Source organism: Thamnophis sirtalis, unplaced genomic scaffold, assembly GCF_051295495.1.
Source record: "Thamnophis sirtalis isolate CommonGarterSnake01/CBP01778 unplaced genomic scaffold, rThaSir2_p1.2 scaffold_10, whole genome shotgun sequence".
NCBI lineage: Eukaryota > Metazoa > Chordata > Lepidosauria > Squamata > Natricidae > Thamnophis > Thamnophis sirtalis.
The window spans coordinates 22,859,826-22,880,072 of NW_028261390.1; the positions used below are offsets into that span (position 1 = coordinate 22,859,826).

General features: G+C 40.8%; 1 protein-coding gene across 1 annotated transcript; it reads right to left on the reverse strand.

Moving 5' to 3' along the window:
• Positions 1-381: 381 nt before the first annotated feature.
• LOC106539604 (complement factor I) lies at positions 382-19,923 on the reverse strand. Its single transcript, XM_087724211.1, has 13 exons — positions 19,695-19,923; positions 19,280-19,535; positions 18,644-18,794; positions 16,923-17,092; positions 15,706-15,816; positions 15,485-15,589; positions 12,987-13,013; positions 7,599-7,634; positions 7,139-7,242; positions 5,734-5,840; positions 3,514-3,788; positions 1,729-1,830; positions 382-1,109 (listed from the first exon to the last, which is right to left on the reverse strand). The coding sequence occupies exons 1-13, from the start codon at positions 19,755-19,757 to the stop codon at positions 892-894; spliced, it is 1,725 nt and encodes a 574-aa protein (XP_087580337.1). The 5' UTR covers positions 19,758-19,923; the 3' UTR covers positions 382-891.
• Between the last annotated feature and the right edge of the window lie 324 nt (positions 19,924-20,247).

The following is a 20,247-nucleotide window of genomic DNA, read 5'->3' on the forward strand; positions in this document are numbered from 1 at the left end:
TGGTGTGCATACGTGCAAAAAGAGCAGGTGGATGCATGCATCGGAAACTGGAAGATCATTTTCCCGGCGTGCGCATACACACCGGTCATCTGCTCTTCCGGTTTCCAGCACTCCAGCGCATGTAAAAATCAGCTGGCTGGTGCACCGGAAATCAGAAGAGCAACAGGCGACAGCTCGTGTGGCCGGAAAAATGGCCCTGGGGCGATGGCCGGCCTGCCCGCAAAGAGGGCTCACTGTCATCTGTGCACACGTGCGATAGGTTCACCATCATGTTTCTATGGTGTATCTTTATTTATATTTGTAATATTGTTATATCATTGACATGCATAGTTAGCTGATCTTAATAGAAAACAAAACTAATGACAAGCTTATTGCTTGTTGCATACTTCATTTTTTATTTGAATATACAAAGGAGAATACATAAAAAATAGAGTAGATTTTTCTAAAAAATCAGCAAGATTTTAAAGCCATAAATGTACAATTTTATAAGTCATAGAGCTCTTCTTGGGCATAATCCATATTGAAAAAAACTTTTAAGTATTAGGGTTTTAACAGGCTTAAACTCTACTTTTATATATAGTAATATATCTACTTAGGAAGATGTTTCAAATAATTCTACCATTTCCAATTTAGAATAGTGTATCATGAGGAGGGAATGGCAAATCATTTCTGAAATCTTAATGAAATTGCAGGGACCAGGCAGCTGCCAAGAGTCAAGACCGACTCAATGGCACAAACAACAAAACAGTATTTCAAATTATATAGGAACTGTTGTTGTTGTATAGTTAAATCAGTTAAACTTCAAGTACTTAATATTTGTTGAACTGAGCTATAGTTGATCTTTGTTTCATTAATGCAGGTAAAAGGGGGAGAATATTTGCATTCTAACAATCACAAATTATATTTAGAAATGAGATTTATTCCAGTATGTCGAGCAATCCATTCAAAATAGAGTGCCACTTTTGTATAAAGACCAGGCTGTCCACTTTCACCACAGGTTTCACGTCTGCCCACAATACCCCAAAGATATCCCACATTGTTAGAGTCAAAGCAAACCAAAGGTCCTCCTGAATCGCCTTTACAGGCATCTACAGAACCATCTTCTGTACCTGAAATAAGAAAAACAAAAAGAGTTCCCTATGAAAATTCTTTATTTTATATTTTTAAGCAGAATTTCACATATTTCACATATTCACTGAAAACATACTACTATAGATATGCATTATATTACTTGTATGCTATGATTTTTAATCTAAAGTATTTGTAATTCATTCGGTTAAATGATTATCCCTCAGTTTATTATTTTATTTTACTTTATTTTAGTATTTTTTATATTTACATCTTGTCTTTTCTCCAGGAGTTCAAGGTATACACACAAGATTCCTTGTTCCTGCTTTTGCCACAACCAACCATTTTGTGAGATATTGAGAGATTGTGGCTGAACTGATGGCAATTAATTCAACATCAGCGTTAATCTTCTATGGCTGAGGTAAACTTGAACTCAGATCTCAAATCCCTAGTTCAATATGTGAACCTTTATTCTTTAATGTTTCAATTACCTATCCATAATTGGTTTGTGATGGCTGGAAAGAAATGCATTCTGGAATGGGATGATATATTTAATATTGAATTTTTTTAATCAAAGAACAACATTTGATGGCCCATTCTATCTACCAGCTCAGATAATGGTGTCAGAATAGTGGTAAGAAGGATTCATTTCATGCTTACCGGCACATTCCATTCCTTTGAAATATCGATTCTTGTAGATTTCTGAACAGTTATCCATTAGATTAACATAACCCCACTGAAGAGCATATTGCTTTTTAGATGCTAAAGAAGAAATGGGAAAGAGATAAATCAATACCAAAGCTTAATTACAAAAAGATTTCTAGTAGGTTGTCAAATCTTTCTAATGTTTTAAAATCTAAATTGACTTTATTGATCCAATTATTTTTGTAACAAATAATTAATTACATTTTTAAGAAATCATGTATGTCTTCTTTCAAAATGTATACATTTTGGGGCATTTTTCAAATCCTATTTAAGAATATTGCATTTTTTCCCTTTTTTTTCCCTTGTGGTGTTGAAAGTTAAGTGAGATAGTTGTTAAATGAACATGTGGGCTGTTAAATGGAGCATGGGTGCTTCAGGGGTGAGCCAAGGCCTACCCCATCCCTTATTATCAGCTTTTTCCACACTCCGCCCCTTGGGGTCCCCACAGCCCTTGTGCCTGCTTCCCCCCACACCAGGTCCCTGCAGACATTCCCTCTTTTCACCAGGTTGCTTCTGATGAAAGAAATATCCTTCTGGGTTCGGCTCCAAGTGGGGGAAAAGACACTGGAACATGGAGGCTGCTTGGAGAGATGGTTTATTGGTGGACAGGACCACATGGCTTGAGTCCTGAACAGAAAAGGTGATCACATGCTTCAATGTTGATGGAGAAAAGAGAAGGGAGGCCTGAGATGCTGAGTCCCTGGTTTTATACCTCTCTGGCCTTTGATCTTGAACTTGTATTCTGATTGGTTGTTGGACTCCCATGGGGCCATACAGGGGCAACTATCTAGGCTGCGTTTTGAATCCAGGTTTGGTTGAGTTCTCAGATGCCATGTGGTGAGTTAGGTAAAAGGGCCAATGTTATCATGCCTTAATCCCATCCCCCTGGAGCTGAAGTGGAGAAGCCTTTGTTATGTAAAGGGACTAGCTTGGCTTTCTTAATGGCCCATTGACAAAGGGGGGATGGGCAGGAACCTACAGGCAGCTATTCTGTCTTTCAAAACATGTTTCTTTCTTTTCACATCCAGAGAAATATTCTGCCTTTTCAATATTTCCTAGGATATTTCATTTTTCTGGCAGAGGCCTGGGTGATAACTTCCTACACTTCCTTTGGCCTCTTCCCTGTCATCCATTGCACACTTATAATTAGAAGATCTCCAGAGCTCTGGCACTTTCCACAGTTCTGTGCAGACTGCCTTAGGAATGCAGAATAGTATGGTCTGCCCCTGGGTCATGCGGCAGTCTCTGGGAAACGGATGTCATTTTGACATGCCAGGAATAAGTGGCCTGTCCTCTTTCCCCAACATGAGATCCGAAGATCTTCAGAAAGTAAATGGGGGATGGGCAGGCCCAAAATGAGATTGGGGGGAGGGGGAGGCAGGGGAGCCATTACAACATCCGTGCTAAAGGTTGTAAGAGCAGCCATAACTTCAAAATATGGTCATAAGTAGCTTTTTGGGTGGGGGTGTGTCTGTCATAACTTCAAACAGTGGCAAGATGTTAAGTAAAGACTACCTGTACCTAGCAAATTTTTATTTATTTAAAACAATTATCAAACCACCCATTTTATATCAAACTCTGGGTGATTCCCAATCAACAATTACAACATTATGAATAAAAGGGCCTTCCGTTGCTTTATGTCATCAAATGGAACCTAGATAGCCACTGAGGTTTAGATAGAACATATTCATTCTAAAGAAAACAGTTTTATAATCTCACCAAATAGTAAGTATTAATTACCTTCACCACGTCCCCAGCCAGATACTTTACACTGTTGACCGCCTCTGAACATATATTGTGACCAGGGAATGCATAGTGGCACAGTATCAGGTGGAGAACATGGAGTCCCTGGATTTTTCGGTGTCATCTCCAACAAAGCAATATCATTTTCATACGTTTCAGAGTTATAGTTCTCATGTATGATCATGTTCTTTAAAGAATATGTTTCTATCCTGGTATTGAACTTTAGAAGGTGTAATAGCCCAGTCCAAATCGTATAAGTTCGAAGATGGCTCCTCCAAGCAAAAAGAAAAAGGAAAAAAAAAAGAGGAGAAGAGAAATATTGCTAAAGGTATAACTTGATAGGAAAGTAAATTTGGCTCCAGTTAGATTCCGAATTGATTAAGGAGCAAGTGTTTTATATAGTTATTTTCAGGGGTAGGAATCAGCTGGTTCGTACCAGTTCAGCGAACCGGTAGCTCTGATAAACCGGTTCGCTCAATTATGTTGGCCCACCCATCTGCCCTTGCACTTTACTTACCACGCATCAATTGTGTTACTCCCCAAAAAATAATGTGGAAGGGAGGTTTTGGTAAAACTGCGCATGTGTGCACAGCGATCTCCAAATTGGTTATTAAACCGGGAGGATCCCACCACTGGTTATTTTCCACTTTTAGCGACATACTTTACCCAATTGATAGGAAGGCAGTTTCTTAATAAACATTAGAGAAAATCCACCACAAAAGGAATACCTCGATTATAGATTCAATTAGACAAAGTTTTGGTGAGCTCTGTCTGCTGAATTTATTGAAGCGGACCTACATGGGGTTCTACTAGGAGTAATTACTGTAATTTGGATTCCTGAACCAAGCAGCAGTGTCAATGGTGTGAATATTCTACCCTTTTCAACTTCATGAATCTAGGATTTTATAGGTATTTTTATCGATGTTTCTAACATTCATTAGAGAGTTTGTATTTAGTTACTTCTGAGGCACTACCAGAGCACTCAATGCTCAGAGGTGGGGAATGATTTGTCTTATATGAATTGCGGACTTCAACTTGCTGAACTACTGAGCTAGCCATGCTGGCTCAGGAATTGTGGGAGTTGAAGTCCACAATTCATAAACGGGCCATCATTCCCCATCCCTGCTCTAGGGGAATGTGTATGTAGTTAAGCATTTGTACACAGATGCTTTAAACACAAGCACCTATGCCTATGTCTCTACTTGTCTAATCCCACAAGCACTATATAGACTAGAATAGAATAACAGAGTTGGAAGGGACCTTAGAGGTCTTCTAGCCTAACCTCCTGCTTAGGCAGGAAACCCTACACCACTTCAGACAAATGGTTATCCAACATCATCTTAAAAACTTTCACTGTTGGAGCATTCATAACTTCTGGAGGAAAGTTGTTCCACTGATTAATTGTTCTGTCAGGAAATTTTTCCTTAGTTCTAAGTTGGTTCTCTCCTTGTTTAGTTTCCACCCATTGCTTCTTGTTCTACCCTCAGGTGCTTTGGAAAATAGCTTGACTCCTCCTTCTTTGTGGCAACCTCTGAGATATCGAGACACTGCTATCATGTCTCCCCTAGTCCTGCTTTTCATTAAACTAGACATACTCAGTTCCTGCAACCATTCTTCATATGGTTTAGCCTCCAGTCCCCTGATCATCTTTCTTGCTCTTCTCTGCACTCTTTCTAGAGTCTCAACATCTCAACATATACTGAACTTTGAGATGGCTTTCCTACCTCTATCCCACATTCAAGCACAACTCTACATAATCCAAAGGACCTTGGAAGTAGGTCCACAAGGTAAAACCAAATACCAACAGACATATCTCTGTAAAATAGTGGGCAAAGTGAAGAGACAGGACGTTGATTCAGGCAAATTAACAGTTCTTAATTCGGTAAAACAAGTAGGACCCAGCAACTTACCAGTTTGATAGCTCTCCCTTTTATAGGGAGCTGCCAGACGGCTCAACCAATGAGCTTTAACCTTTTTTCGGACCTAATATTTAACACCTTCTTTCTCACAAACATATGTTACAAGTAAAATTTGATCCTCTATTATTATATTTCCAGAACCACGTAAGTAACTTATAACTAATAATATTTGGGCTCTTATGGTTTCAATATAAGATTTTATCTGAAGTTCCTGTTTTCCTTTAATTGTCGCTACAAGAATGTCCCAATGCTTCATGTAAAACTTTAAGGAGCTATAACAATACAAAAGGTCTCCTACTGAACACAGTGTGCAGCGGTCAAAACCCAACAGCCTCCAATGTACGTCCCACCACAGTCCACTGTTTGCCCTTCGCCTTTAATGGCCACTTGCCAGGGAAATTCAAGCTATTAAAAAGGGGGAAGAGATTAAAAAAATCAGTGCAACTATTATTATTACGGATTATTACGGATACACTTTTAAAAACCAGAACAGTTTTTGATAAAATTTACATAAATACACATCAAGCTCTTACTGTTTTACCCATTTGTGGATTTATTTAATCTACAGAAACAGCAAAATGTGTAGAATAAATAGCAATTCTCCAAATATTACAGAACATTAATTTACTTGTGCTGTCTATTCTGGCTCTCTATTTTAGAGAAAGAGAGAAGGCAGAAATAAGAAAGCAGGACTGAAAGTATAACAGCAACTTGACTTTGTTTGTTTTTTCTTCTTTTGAAAACATTTTACTTCTTATCTAAGAAGCTTCTTCAGCTCTGACAGAATAGTGGGGGATGGAGGGATTTTTATTCTTTGCAGACAACTTATAACGACTCTCTAAAAGGATGCAAATTAGGAGTTGTCTCCTGAAAAAGCCACTTTGGGACAATCATTACCTGGATGACTGAGAATCTCTAAAAACTCTTATAACATGAAAATTAACTCCTCATTATAGTCTCCAGATTTTTTCTTTTTGAACAATCATTAGATTAGAGGTACTTCTCAATTTATGAACACAACTAAGCTCAAAATTTCCCTTGCTAAGGGAGACAGTGAGGGAGTTTTGTCCCATTTTACAACTTTTCTCGCCACAGTTGTTAAGTTAGTTCAATAGTTAAGTGAATCTGGCTTCCCCATTGACTTTGCTTGTAAAAAGGTTGCAAAAGGTAATCACATGACCCCAGGACATGGCAACCATAATAAAACATGCCAGTTGCCACCATTCAAATTTTGATCACATAACCGTGGGGATACTGCATAAGTGGGAAAAAGAGTCATAAGTCACTTTTTTCATTGCCATTGTAATTTTGACTGGTCACTAAATGAATAGCTGTAAGGACTGCCTGTATTGCTGAGGTGGTACTCAGGAGGTTCTGACCAGTTCTGAAGAACCGGAAGCAGAAATTTTGAGTAGTTCGGAGAACCAGTAAATACCACCTCTGACTGGCCCCGCCCCATCTATTCTCTGCCTCCCGAGTCCCAGCTGCAGTAACCCTTCCTCGGGTGGGGAGGGAATGAAGATTTTACAGTATCCTTCCTCTGCCATGCCCACCATGCCACACCACACCCACCAAGCCACATCCACAGAACTGGTAGTAAAAAAAATTGAATCCGACTACTGCTGTATTGCACCCAATTAGTATACTATTTATGCATTCTTATCAATGTTAGCGTTTAACCAAATGCCACCTTTTGCATTTACCGGTTGTGCAGTAAATCCACCAATGATTCTCTTCCGACGAATAACTGTGTGATCGCTAATGCCACAGGATATTACTGGAAGCAAAGTCTTTATCCTTTTTCTTTCTTTAATTAAACAAATAAGCAGTGTCATAATACTCATAGGCTAAGGTTTTTTAATGCCTTTATTATTAAAGATGTAATATTAGCTATTTCTATTTTTTTTTACTTTTAGAGAGTTATTATCCTAGATGTCCATTGAAAATCAATATGGTAAGATTCTAATGACAAGTGTAAAATTTGAGTTATGTTCAGAGCCACTTTAAAAATGGATGATATTTTAGTTTAGCAAATTGCTTTATATTCAACTGATGTTTATAACCACACTTGAACATTGTCACATCCCCAGAATTTACAAATGTGAAAAAAGAGAAGATTGTTTTTAAATATGAGGTTTTATAGTAATTTATCTACACATTTACCTTCATCCATGGACTCTCTAACTTGATTTGATTCTTCTGCAAGAAAATAAAAACAGTACAATTCAGTTGAAAGTACTGTAAAAGAAATGTCCCTATATAAATATATATAGGCAGTTTTTGGCGTATTCGGGTCTTTTCCCGTGTAAGATTGAGAGTATCTTGGCGACATTTCGACGAGGTCACACTCATCTTCAGACCGATGCCTGAATATGGCAGCTCCGATCACGCTTGGCTCACACAAGCACGAAGCCTAACGCACTAATCCCAGTAAGGGTATGGCTAGCTGATGAGAGCTAAATAGCTTGAAATAGATCTATACTAGTCTCCCTTTATTTATTTATTTATCAGCACAAATACAACACACATACACATATATATAATGTCCTGTAGCTTTAAGGTGCTGAAAAAGGGAGGAAGTTTTTTCTTTTTTTCTTACTGCGTTCTTGTGTTCTAGGTTTCACAAATCTACAATGCTGTTTAGAACTGGTTCCAGCTCCCTCCCCCCACCCGTCCGTACATCATCAAGATGAAGAGTGAGAGTTTTAGAGTTTTTTTTAGAGTTTTATTAGTATTTGTAGGCCGCCCTTTTCCCTGAGGGGACTCAGGGCGGCTCACACAAAATCAGGGAGGGGGAATACAGACATTAAGATAGAAACATATAATAAAATAATAGGCAACATACATTCATCATTCGGGAGGGGTAACTATCCTTGTCCCCAGGCCTGACGGGCGAGCCAGTTCTTCAAGGCTATGCGGAAGGCCTGGACGGTGGCGAAGGTACGAATCTCCACGGGGAGCTCGTTCCAAAGGGTCGGGGCTACTGCTGAAAAGGCCCTCCTCCTTGTAGTTGCCAGCCGACACTGACTGGCCGATGGAATACGGAGGAGGCCTAATCTATGGGATCTTATTGGTCGCAGGGATGTAATTGGCAGAAGGCGGTCTCTCAAGTATCCAGATCCACTGCCATGGAGGGCTTTATGGGTGACTAATAGCACCTTGAAGCGCATCCGGAGATCGACAGGCAGCCAGTGCAGCTCGCGGAGGATAGGTGTTATGCGGGTGAATCGAGGTGCACCCGCAATCACTCGCGCGGCTGCGTTCTGCACTAGCTGAAGTCGCCGGATGCTCTTCAAGGGCAGCCCCATGTAGAGCACATTGCAGTATTCCAGCCTAGAGGTCACAAGGGCCCGGGTGACTGTTGTGAGAGCCTCCCGATTCAGGTAGGGTCGCAACTGGCGCACCAGGCGAACCTGGGCGAATGCCCCCCTGGTCACAGCCGTTAAGTGGTGGTCAAATGACAGCTGTGGATCCAGGAGGACTCCCAAGTTGCGAATCCTCTCTGAGGGGTATAGAATTTGACCCCCCAGCCTGAGTGGTGGAATATTGGTCGAATCTTTGGGAGGAAAACACAACAGCCACTCGGTCTTTTCTGGGTTGAGCACAAGCTTGTTAACCCTCATCCAGTCCATAACGGCTTCAAGGCCTCGGTTCATCACGTCTACCGCTTCATTGAGTTGGCACGGGGTGGACAGATACAATTGAGTATCGTCCGCATATTGATGGTATCTAATCCCGTGCCTGCGGATGATCTCTCCCAGCGGTTTCATGTAGATGTTGAATAGTAGGGGGGATAAGACCAAGCCCTGAGGCACCCCATAAGTTAGGGGCCTAGGGGACGATCTCTGCCCCCCCACTAACACCGACTGCGACCTGTCCGAGAGGTAGGAGGAGAACCACCGTAGCACGGTGCCTCCCACTCCCACCTCCCGCAGTCGTCGCAGAAGGATACCATGGTCGATGGTATCGAAAGCCGCTGAGAGGTCAAGGAGGACCAGGATGGAGGAGTGTCCTCCATCTCTGGCTCTCCAGAGATCATCGATCAATGCGACCAAAGCGGTTTCTGTGCTGTAACCGGGTCTGAAGCCTGACTGGAAGGGGTCTAGGTAGTTTGCTTCCTCCAAGGACCGTTGGAGCTGGAAGGCCACCACCTTCTCAACAACCTTCCCCAGGAAGGGAAGGTTGGAGACTGGACGATAGTTATTAAGAACAGCTGGATCCAGAGATGGTTTCTTCAGGAGGGGTCTCACCACCGCCGCTTTCAGTGCGGCAGGGAAGTTCCCCTCCCAAAGGGAGGCGGTTACAACCGCCTGGATCCAGCCTCGTGTCACCTCACTGCAGTTAGTAACCAGCCATGAGGGACACGGGTCCAGTACACAGGTGGAGGTACTTACAGCCCTCATGGCCTTGTCCACATCCCCGGGGGTAACGTCCTGAAACTCAACCCAGAGCTGTTCTACTTGATCCCCCTGTGCCTCGGCTGGAACTGCGGGGGTGGAGTCCAAGTCCGACCGAAACCGAGAGGAGGAATTCTGGAGTTGAACTCCACAAATCTTAAAGATGTCAAGTTTGAACACCCCTGGGTTTTTTTTCTAAAGGGTTAGGGGTGCAAGGATCTTGTAACTTGACAGCTTTAAGACTTGCGTGCGTCAAATGCCAGAGTTTCTGAGCCAACATTTTGGTTGCTAAGCAAGAGCGTTGTCAAGTGAGTTTCACCACATTTTACAAGTTGGCCATGTCCACCCAGTCACATGACTGCCAAGCCACTCCCACTCGGTCATATGACTGCCAAGCCACTCTCACCCTGTCACATGGCTGGCAAGCCACTCCCACAAAGCAGGCCACATCTACAGAAGAGTTTCTAAAAAAATTTGAAACCCATTACTGAGACAGAGGGTCTTCACGCAAGAGATCACCAGGCAGGGAGGGAGGGAGGGAGGGAGACTTTTGTACTGTTTGACATTATAATAATATAATAAGCTGTCCCTTCAAGTCAGTTTAGATTGTAAATCAAATTTAGAAAGCTTTGACTGCCAAAGAAAATTGCTTCTGTCTCTTTAAGTGAAGGATCAGATGAAAGAATACATCTACAGATGAGGCCCTGGGAGTCCGAGGAAGGGGCATATATTGAGATAGGACCTAGATGTGGGTAAAATGGGCATGAGAGTGAGGAGTATGACTTCTGAAAACTATTTACTCTTGTCTTCATTTCTTTGCCTTAAAATATAATATCAAACGGTTTTTATCCCTTTTGCTTTTCTACTGTAATAGGGGATTTGCAATACAGGCTTGCTAACAGTTGCCAATACTTGATATATTGAGGGGGCCTGCTGTAGGAAGAGGGTAGTGGTGGGATTCAAAAATTTTTACTACCTGTTGTGTGGGCATGGCATGGTGGGCGTGGCATCAGTGGTGGGTTGCTCGCAGTTTGGCCCAGTTCAGCTGAACCGGTAGTAACAGCGGTGGGGGGCCCTGCCCATCAGGGCAAGTGCGCGCGCACACGAGCTTAAACTTGTAGTAAAAATATTTGCAACCCATCATTGCATGGCATGGCTTGGTGGGCGTGGCTTGGTGGTTGTGGCAGGGAAAGGATATTGTAAATTGACATAAATTGTTTAAATTGAACAATTACTTGTTAACATTAAACTGTCCCATTTATGTGGCTTTCAAGGGCTTTTGGGTGTTTAATAATTAGTGTTCATCTCCACATGCAAATAAAATCTGTTTTAAAAAACCTAAAAGTAAAGTAGTGGATTAAGACTGCAGCAGACTATCATTGGCTGCAGATTGTTACTAGGATTGCACTAGACTAGAGGTTCACATAATTAAATATCTCCTTCTGTAGAATTTCAATACCTCCTTTGGGTCCCTATTAGTTTTTCAGCACATTCAGCCAGACCACCTAAGAGTCTAAGGCCAGGATGGTGAACCTATGGCACGCGTGCCACAGGTGGCACGCAGAGCCATTTGTCAGAGCATATAAAGCATTGCCCTGTCAGCTGGTCAGCACGCATGCCTTTTTAAAAGGCATTTTTCGCCCTTCCCAGGCTCCAGAGGCTTTATAGGAGTTTGGAGAGGGTGAAAAGAGCCTCCCCCACTCCCTGGAGGCTTCATGAACTTCCCTGAAGCCTCCGGAGTGCAAAAAAACGGCCCTATGGGCAAACTGGAAATTCAGGAACGGACTTCTGTTTTGCTCGGAGGGTCGTTTTGAGCGCTCCGGAGGCTTCAGGGAAGCCTCCTGAAGGTCCCTGAAGCCTTCTGAGGGCTCCAGGGGAGGTGTGGGGGCTGTTTTCACCCTCCCCTAGCTTCTTTAAAGCCTCTGGAGCCTGGGGAGGGCGAAAAAAGCATGCAAAAAATGGGGGGGGGGGTGGCTGTAGTATGTGCATGTGCACTGGGGGGGGGGTGTCGTGCATTTCATTATGGGTGTGGCACGCCCACACACGACCTCCCTGCGCTACCCCCACTTATGGCATGTGAGCCAAAAATGGTTCGCCATCGCTGGTCTTAGATGAACAGTAAAGCATATGAAGTTAATGCAGACCTGTTTTTGCCTAGCTATTGATATGTTCACCTTTAAAACACAAGAAGCATAAATACAACCTCTCAATTTACCTTACAAAGCAGACAATGAAAATACCCAAAATTATAGAATGATGATATTAGTAAGATACCTTTATAGTCTACATTTAATTTTTTTCTCTGGCCAAATTTACCTTTCTTGTTTCCTTCTATTTCTATTGAAGTAGAATAATAGTTAACATTTACGGTAGGTGAAATTCTTATTATTTGTCTTTTAAATCTTATTTAACACCAAAGTATAGTGTCAAAAATATCACCTTTAAAAGTAGGGAAAGAAAATTATTGTATAATTAACTAATAAACAATTATTGTATGCAACAAAATTCATAAAGTTATTTTTGTGGTATAAAAAGAATATGGAACTCAAAGCCAAAATCTCTACTGCGCTATTATTCATAGAAGCTAAAAAAAAACCCGCTATTATTTGCCATCCAGATTTTTGCAGCCCATATATGGAAGCCCTTGTTTAACATCCTAATTTTATTATTATTGCATATTAAATTTATTTCATATGTCATTTTCAACATATCCACAACTCCTTTTCAAATCAAGATTCTCAAGATACAAAATTATTCAGAGTAATTATTCCCCCAGACAAAAAGCCAGATAACAATCACTTTGTTTCCATCCCTACTAAGTGAGTAGGACTAAGAGCTGAGATGACAAATAGCAATAGCAATAGCAGTTAGACTTATATACCACTTCATAGGGCTTTCAGCCCTCTCTAAGCGGTTTACAGAGTCGGCACATTGCCGCCACAATCTGGGTCCTCATTTTACCCACCTCGGAAGGATGGAAGGCTGAGTCAACCCTGAGCCAGTGAGATTTGAACCGCCGAACTGCAGAACTAGCAATCATCTGAAGTGGCTGCAGTACTGCACCCTAACCACTGCGCCATCTCGGCTCTTAGAGACAATCCCATTTAAGACTAAAAACATAAATAGAGGAATAAAAACATACAAAGAATTTTACCTTCTTTAGCTCTTCCAGTTTTATCACCTAATGAAAATAAACACGAATACAAATAAATGATTTAAAATATTAAAAGGTCCATTTTTATGCACAATTACATATTCAGACTATGACATGAAGTGAACCAGCTTGTTTCAACCAACCTTATAAAATTAGGCTCATAAAACTCACTTTAAAAAAAAGTGATTGCATTCATTCCAAGTAAAATCCATATCATATTAAAATGAATAATATACCATCCTTCTGTAATCAGGTTTTCTCCAAACAAAGAAATCTTTGTCGGGTTTTCTTGATCAATTCTGCATACTTTCAGCCACCATTGCCCTTGAGAAGTTAAGCAATTTGGACACAGAGAACAAAAAAACCTGCTTGTATAAACCAGAGATTTGGAATTGCTAAACTATGAGATTTCTCTGGTCCACTTGCTTCATTACTGGTGACTCCACTGACTTTCACCTGTGCCATGTCCTTCCCTTGGGAGCTATTTGGAGGACAAGGAGAAACCTGATGGATGCCCATTGGGATATCGTTCTTCCAGAAAGACTGACTATACACAGTTAGTCTTTGACTTACGACCACAATTGAGCTCAAAAATTCTCTAGCTAAGTGAGACATTTGTTAAGTGGGTTCTGCCCCATTTTACAACTTTTCTTGCCACAGCTCTTAAGTGGATCATTGCAGTTGTTCAGTTAGTAACTCAGTTGTTCAGTGAATCTGGCTCCCCCATTGACTTTCCTTGTCAGAAGGTGATCACATGACCCTGGGATATTTCAGCTGTCGTAAGTATGAGTCAGTTGCTAAGCATCTGAATTTTGATTACGTCACCGTGGAGATGCTGTAGTGGTCGTAAGAGTGAAAAATGGTGATGTCACTTTTTTCAGTGCTGGTGTAATTTTGAATGGTCACTAAATGAACTGTTGTAAGTGGAGGAGTACATGTACATCAGGGGTAGGTTCCTGCCAGTTCTAACCTCTTCTATAGAAGAGGTTCCACAAATCTACAGTGCCGTTTAGAACCGGTTCCAGCTCCCTCCCCCTGCCCATCCACACATCATTAAGATGAAGAGCGAGAGGAGGAATTCTGGGAGTTGAAGTCCACAAGTCTTATAGCTGTCAAGTTTGAACACCCCTGGGGGTTTTTTCCTAAAGGGTTAGGGGTGCAAGGGTCTTGTAACTTGACAGCTTTAAGACTTGCGTGCTTCAAATGCCAGAGTTTCTGAGCCAACATTTTGGTTGCTAAGCAAGAGCGTTGTTAAGTGAGTTTCACCACATTTTACATTGGCCATGCCCTCCCAGTCACATGGCCGGCAAGCCACTCCCACAAAACAGGCCACCTCTACAGAAGAGGTTCTAAAAAAATTTGAAACCCACCACTGCTGTACATCCTACATTGCCTAGAAGAGAATATACATACGTTGTTTAGGACGGAATGTTTTTCTGAGCTTGTTTTTTTTCCTGTTGACATTTGCAGAACAGATAATGAAAAACAACCAAGCTCAGTGAATACCAAGAACCCAACCGTAACCCTGCCTTACCAATGACAAAATGTACTTTGGCCTTGTCAGTTGGGAAAATGTAAGGTGGTTCCTGTCAGTTTGTGGCATAAGCTTTTCCCATTGTGGAAAGGAATTCTTTGAAATCAGTTCAGCCGTTCTCTCATTCCAGATCATACAAAGTTTTGAAATCAACTAACTCCATCCAGCCATTTCATCCGATTCACTCTTTTTCCAGTGAGGGAAATGGGGATTAGATGAAACATGTTACAAAGCAGGTGTTCCCCTTGCCCTTCTTCTAAGGAAATGCATAAAACCAAGAAGGAAGGCTTCAAAGCGAAAGCCTTGCCCTTTGATCTCATTCAACTCTTCAACCAATCTTGTTTGACGTCCCTGTTGCAAATCAGATTGATAATCAGATAATTTCAGGACTGTCATTTGTTATTTTATGCTTATCATATTCACCCAACTGGAATCCAGCTATTGAGCTGCGGTGGCACTGGTTAGAATGCAGTACTGCAGTCTCTGCCGCACATGCCCACTGGATGTGGCATATGCGGGAGACACATGTGTGCATGCCCGGGGGCGAAGTGCACGCACGGGAGGTGCTCGCATTGCAATTTGGGGCTTTGCACATCATCCTTGCACCCTGTTTTGGGCCTCGAAAGCCTCCTGCACAAGCCTGGAAGCCAAAAATAGTTGGAGGGACAGGTCCATGCGCAGGGAAGAGCAGGTTGTCATGCACGCATACATGGGGCGGGGTCATGTGTGCATGCATGGGGTGGTGTACAAAAGGGGGGGGTCGCACATGCATTGTATTATGGGAGAGGGCACACGCTTTGGCACGCGATGACAAAAAGGTTAGCCGTCACTGCTCTATGCTAGTTTTAAATAGCAATAATAGCGGATTCCAACCTGATATCTGAAACTTATTCAAGTGCTTATATCCATGGGGGAAATGACGGTTTTAACCTAGCCATAGATAATTTTAGAAAGCAATGCTTACAATTGTGTTCGTCTTCTCCTGTTAGGCAATCCAGTTCATTATTACACACGTAGCTGCTTGGAATACACACATCTGAGTTACAATGGAAAGCTTTCTTATTGCAGGCTATTGGAAAAGAAATAATTATATAATAAGTAAGATTTTGTTAAAAGTTATGCTAAGCACTGTGCAATAAATACATGTGTTTATATAGAACAGATACATGTAGAAAAGGAACATACCTTTGCAACATAATTCATCACTTGAATCGCCACAGTCATTCATCCCATCACATGTTCTAGTTAAATCGATGCATTTTCCATTGACACAGCGGAATTCTCTGGCGTTACAGCCTGACAAGTTGAATTTTTAAAAAACCAATTGTTAATCATGGTGTGGAAAATAAAATAGCTAAATCGGAATACTCAACATGTTGCCTTTCAAATCTTCTGGAATATAGATAGGTCCCACTATCTTCAGTTACAGGTAGTCCTTGACTTACAACAGTTCATTTAGTGTCCATTTGAAGTTACAACGGCACTGGAAAAAGTGACTCATTATATTTTTTCCCATGACCATTGCAGCATCTCCATGGTCACGTGATCAAACTTCAGCCACCTGGCAACTGACTCATATTTATCATGGCTCCAGTGCCCCGGGGTCATGTGATCACTTTTTGCAACCTTCTGACAAGCGAATTCACTATTACTAACTTAAGAACTGCAGTGATTCACTTAACAAGTATGGGAAGAAAAGTCATAAAATGGGGCAAAACTCACAATGTCTCACTTAGCAACAGAAATTTGAGGCCCAATTGTGCTCATAAGTCAAGAACAACCTGTATTAACATCTCTGGAAAGCATCAGTTGAATTTTTGGGGAGAACATTTTGAAAGCAAGAGCAGCTTGACAATGGAACCATCTAATGAGGAAGGTAGTAACTCCTCTTCCTAGAATGAATTTATGTGAACGCTGGAGAGATGTCTTTCAGGGATATTTCACTTTGGCTTGTAGGACAGAAGAGAAGATTGAACTCATTGACCATAATCAGCAGTGGGTTTCACATTTTGTTTCCACCGGTTTGCCTAAATGTGCCTAAATAGGACGGCATAGAGCAGGGACAGGTTGGGCAGGTGAGCGGCCCCACTCGCAATTTCCGCTACCAGTTTGGGAGAACTGGTCTGAACCAGCTGAATACCACCTCTGACCTATTCTAATTGAATCCATGACGATTCAGTCACACCCTACTCAGGCCAGATCATTGCAGTGGCTACATAATGCTGATTGTCTCTTGAAAGGAGGATAACTAAATCAAGACAAAAGACTAAAAGAGAACATGCCTCGGTGGGACACTGAAAATCAGTATTTTGCATTATATTTTATTGCAGACTACTTTTCTCTCTAATTTATAATTGTAATATCAGAAATGGCTAGTTACTTACACTATATATTTTACCAACCTCTGTATTCTGCACTGCATGCCACCTTAGCCAACTTCCCAGTGGTCAAACCCATTCTCCTTAAACCACACTCAGCCAGCCTGGTCTCTATCCCTCTACAGGTTGCTTTAAGGCATTGAAGTGACTCCTGGTTTTCGTCTGGCTCAATAGCTTCTGTCCTATCAGCTCCTCTGTACAATTCAGCAAAAAATAAATAAAATCAAACATATTCAAACGTGTATTCTAATTTCAGCATTCTGAAATTAGATGAATCACTTAATTAACTAGCTTTTACTTTTCCACCTGAGAAACAATACATCTATTATTGATCATTATCTATGATTTAGAGCATTTATCTTATTTTAAGATTATCTTATATTTCAGGGTGGGGAAAAAGAACAGTGGGAGCAAAAATAATGTTTTCCCCAAAGTAAAATTACCATGAATTTAAATAAAATCCTATCCCCCGAGGTAGACAGAAAAATGATATGCTCAGAGAAAAAGAGCAGGGGGAAGATGAGGAAGGAAGTTCAAAGGAAGAAATAGTGCCCTGGGAAATGAAAAATGGAGAAAGAAAACAATAGAGCTGGAGAAAGAAGGTGCACAAAAAGATAACTGTGAAAAGAAAGAAAGAAAGAATATATTTAGACATTAACAGCAACAAAGCAGCAGAGAAAGCAGAGATATGTGCTTTAGAAATAAAAAAATGCAGCACAATTTTTTTTACGTTGAGCCTTTGTTATTCTCTGAGTTTTGTTGTTTGCTGGCAGATATTTTATTACCCAACTAGGTAACATGATCAGTGCCACTGATGTTAGTAACTAGGTAATGGAATGTTTGCCAACAAATAATCAAGTTCATAGTGCACCAAGCATTCTGAAATTCAGTAGTGAGCTATGGATATTCTCTTCTTTGGGATTTTAGTTTTTGGTTGTATGAATAGTTTCTTCCATAAATCAGGAATAAAGAATCACTTCTTCTTCATTCACCTTCATTGCAATGAATTATTTGAAAGCAAAATTATTGAATCAAATAAAATAAGTGCTTTCCTCTTCTGAGGTGTAAAGGAACAGGTATGTGATTGCTACAAAAATTTTTTTTTTCAAGTTGTGGATTACATATGAATTTAATTACACATTTTTGCTTTGGTCTCATCCCTTTTTTCCTGACCATTCCAACTTTTGAATATTGGCCTCATTGCATCACACAAAAACTGAATGAGGATCTTGGCCCCACAAAGTTTGCCGATGCTACTTGAATTAAAGAGACTGAAATTTTATACATAGATGATATTGTCAAACTCAAGGTTTGGGAGCTGGAGCCGGCTCATGGGGTGCTTAGATCTGGCCCACAGGGCTGCCCTGAAAACAGTGATGGACCAGCCTGTGGTGCTTCTGCCAGTGAAAACAAAGCTCAGGAGGATTGCATGAGGCCCTCCTGAGGTCCATTTTTGCTGGCAGAGGGTTGCAGGAGGCCATCGCAGCCTAAAACAGAGCTCACGAGGGCTGCGGGAGGCGCTCCCAACTCTGTTTTCACTGGCAGAGAGTTGCAGGAGGCCATCACAGCCAAAAACATAGCTTGGGAGCCTGTTTTCACTGGCAGAGCACTTCAGCAACCACAAACGCCCCAACATAAATGACACTGAGCTGGCCACATCCTCCCCAGCCCCCCCATGTCAAACACAACCCTGATGCAGCCATCAATGAAATCAAGTTTGGCACCCCTCTATTAGAGAATCTTACCTAGCAAAACCAAGATGTCTGCAGATCACGTTGGCTTCATTGATGGTTAATCCTTTCCCACATATGTATGATGTCTCTGAGTTGCTCAGTTCAACCTGAACAATTCCTTCTGAGCTTGTATATATATGACTGAAAAGGATATTAAAACGATCTAGAAAACACAGCAAAATCTATTAATAAATCTGTTTCTGAACCTTACAAAAGACAGAGATCGATTTTATAACTATAAACTGGCTAATCTACAGCAGTAAAACACAAATGGTTCAATAAAAGAACTTGTTATATAAATATCTACAAAAATATACATTTGTCAAAAAATAATGCCACTAGAATATTTTTTTAAAAAAATATGAGTTTAATAGAACTTTCTTCTGATTGTCAAGAGTAGACAGTCCTCCAATTCATTTTAGTAGCCCACTTCTCACAATCCTATTCTTCTTTGAGTCATTTATGAAAGAAAACCAGACATAGGAAAGGGAAATACATAGTAATCTCGAGAATTTGGCCCAAAGTGAACCAGAATTACTCAAAGTACCTATCATTGTCAAAATATTTATATATTGCATTTCAGTCTTAAAGTTTGTCTCCTCCTACTAGTGATAGCTGAAAAGGCAAAAGAAGAAGTCTTTTTTTTACCTCCAGGGTTACAACTGCCCCTGTTCATAAATTTAGTGAATTTTTGGCGACACTCGTAACTTTTTAGTTGACAGTAAGTTTGGAAGCTCCTTCTGACATTGGAACAAACTGAAGTGCCATTTTTGGGGCACTGGTAAGGTATTTTACACTGGCAGGTTCCTGCTATACACGTTTGCCAAGGCTCACAAAAAACTTTCTCACAAGATCGCTCTGTGTAATTGTTCTTCACACATTCCTCTATCAAGAAATTCTCTGGCTAGGAAAAAGAGCAGAAAACACAAATTATGAAATTAACTCATTCCCTTAAGATTTTTAAATATATACTTTATAGGAGGTGTATTAACTGCTTAAAATACTCCTTAAAATATAGGAAGGAAAGTCTCTCAACCACAATTTAATTAAAATAAAAGCTTACCCCTTGTGCAAAAGCATGATGTGACAGGTATAGTATAAACAAAAGAACTGGTCCTTGTTTCATGATGAAGAAAAATCTGCACACCCAGAACAGATTCTTGCTCTCAAATCCTCTCTTCGTTGCCTGTGTTTAATTTTTAACTATAAACAAATATTTAATTATAATGCTGAAATCATTGCAAGTCCCTCTCTACCGTGGTAGTTCTAGAATTCCCGACTCTTTTGAAAAGGTTCTTCTACTCAGTTTCACCCTAAGTCCAAGAAAAGGCTTATAAAAGTAATATAAAGAAAATGCCTAGTACAAATGTACTATTTTGTGCTTAATCCTTCAAATCCAGCCTCAACACTTTCAGTTTTCTACAGAGCACTTCCTCTATGTGCCTCTGTAGAACAGTCCTAATACATCAATCATGATTGGCTGTTATTTGCATAATAAACAGTAAATTTACATCAGGATTATGTTGGTCAGTTGCTCAAATTCTTGGAATAGAAAGGTGTGATAGAAAGGAGAGAAATGCAAGTAAGTTCTTCCTTATGTTGGAGATGAAGAAATA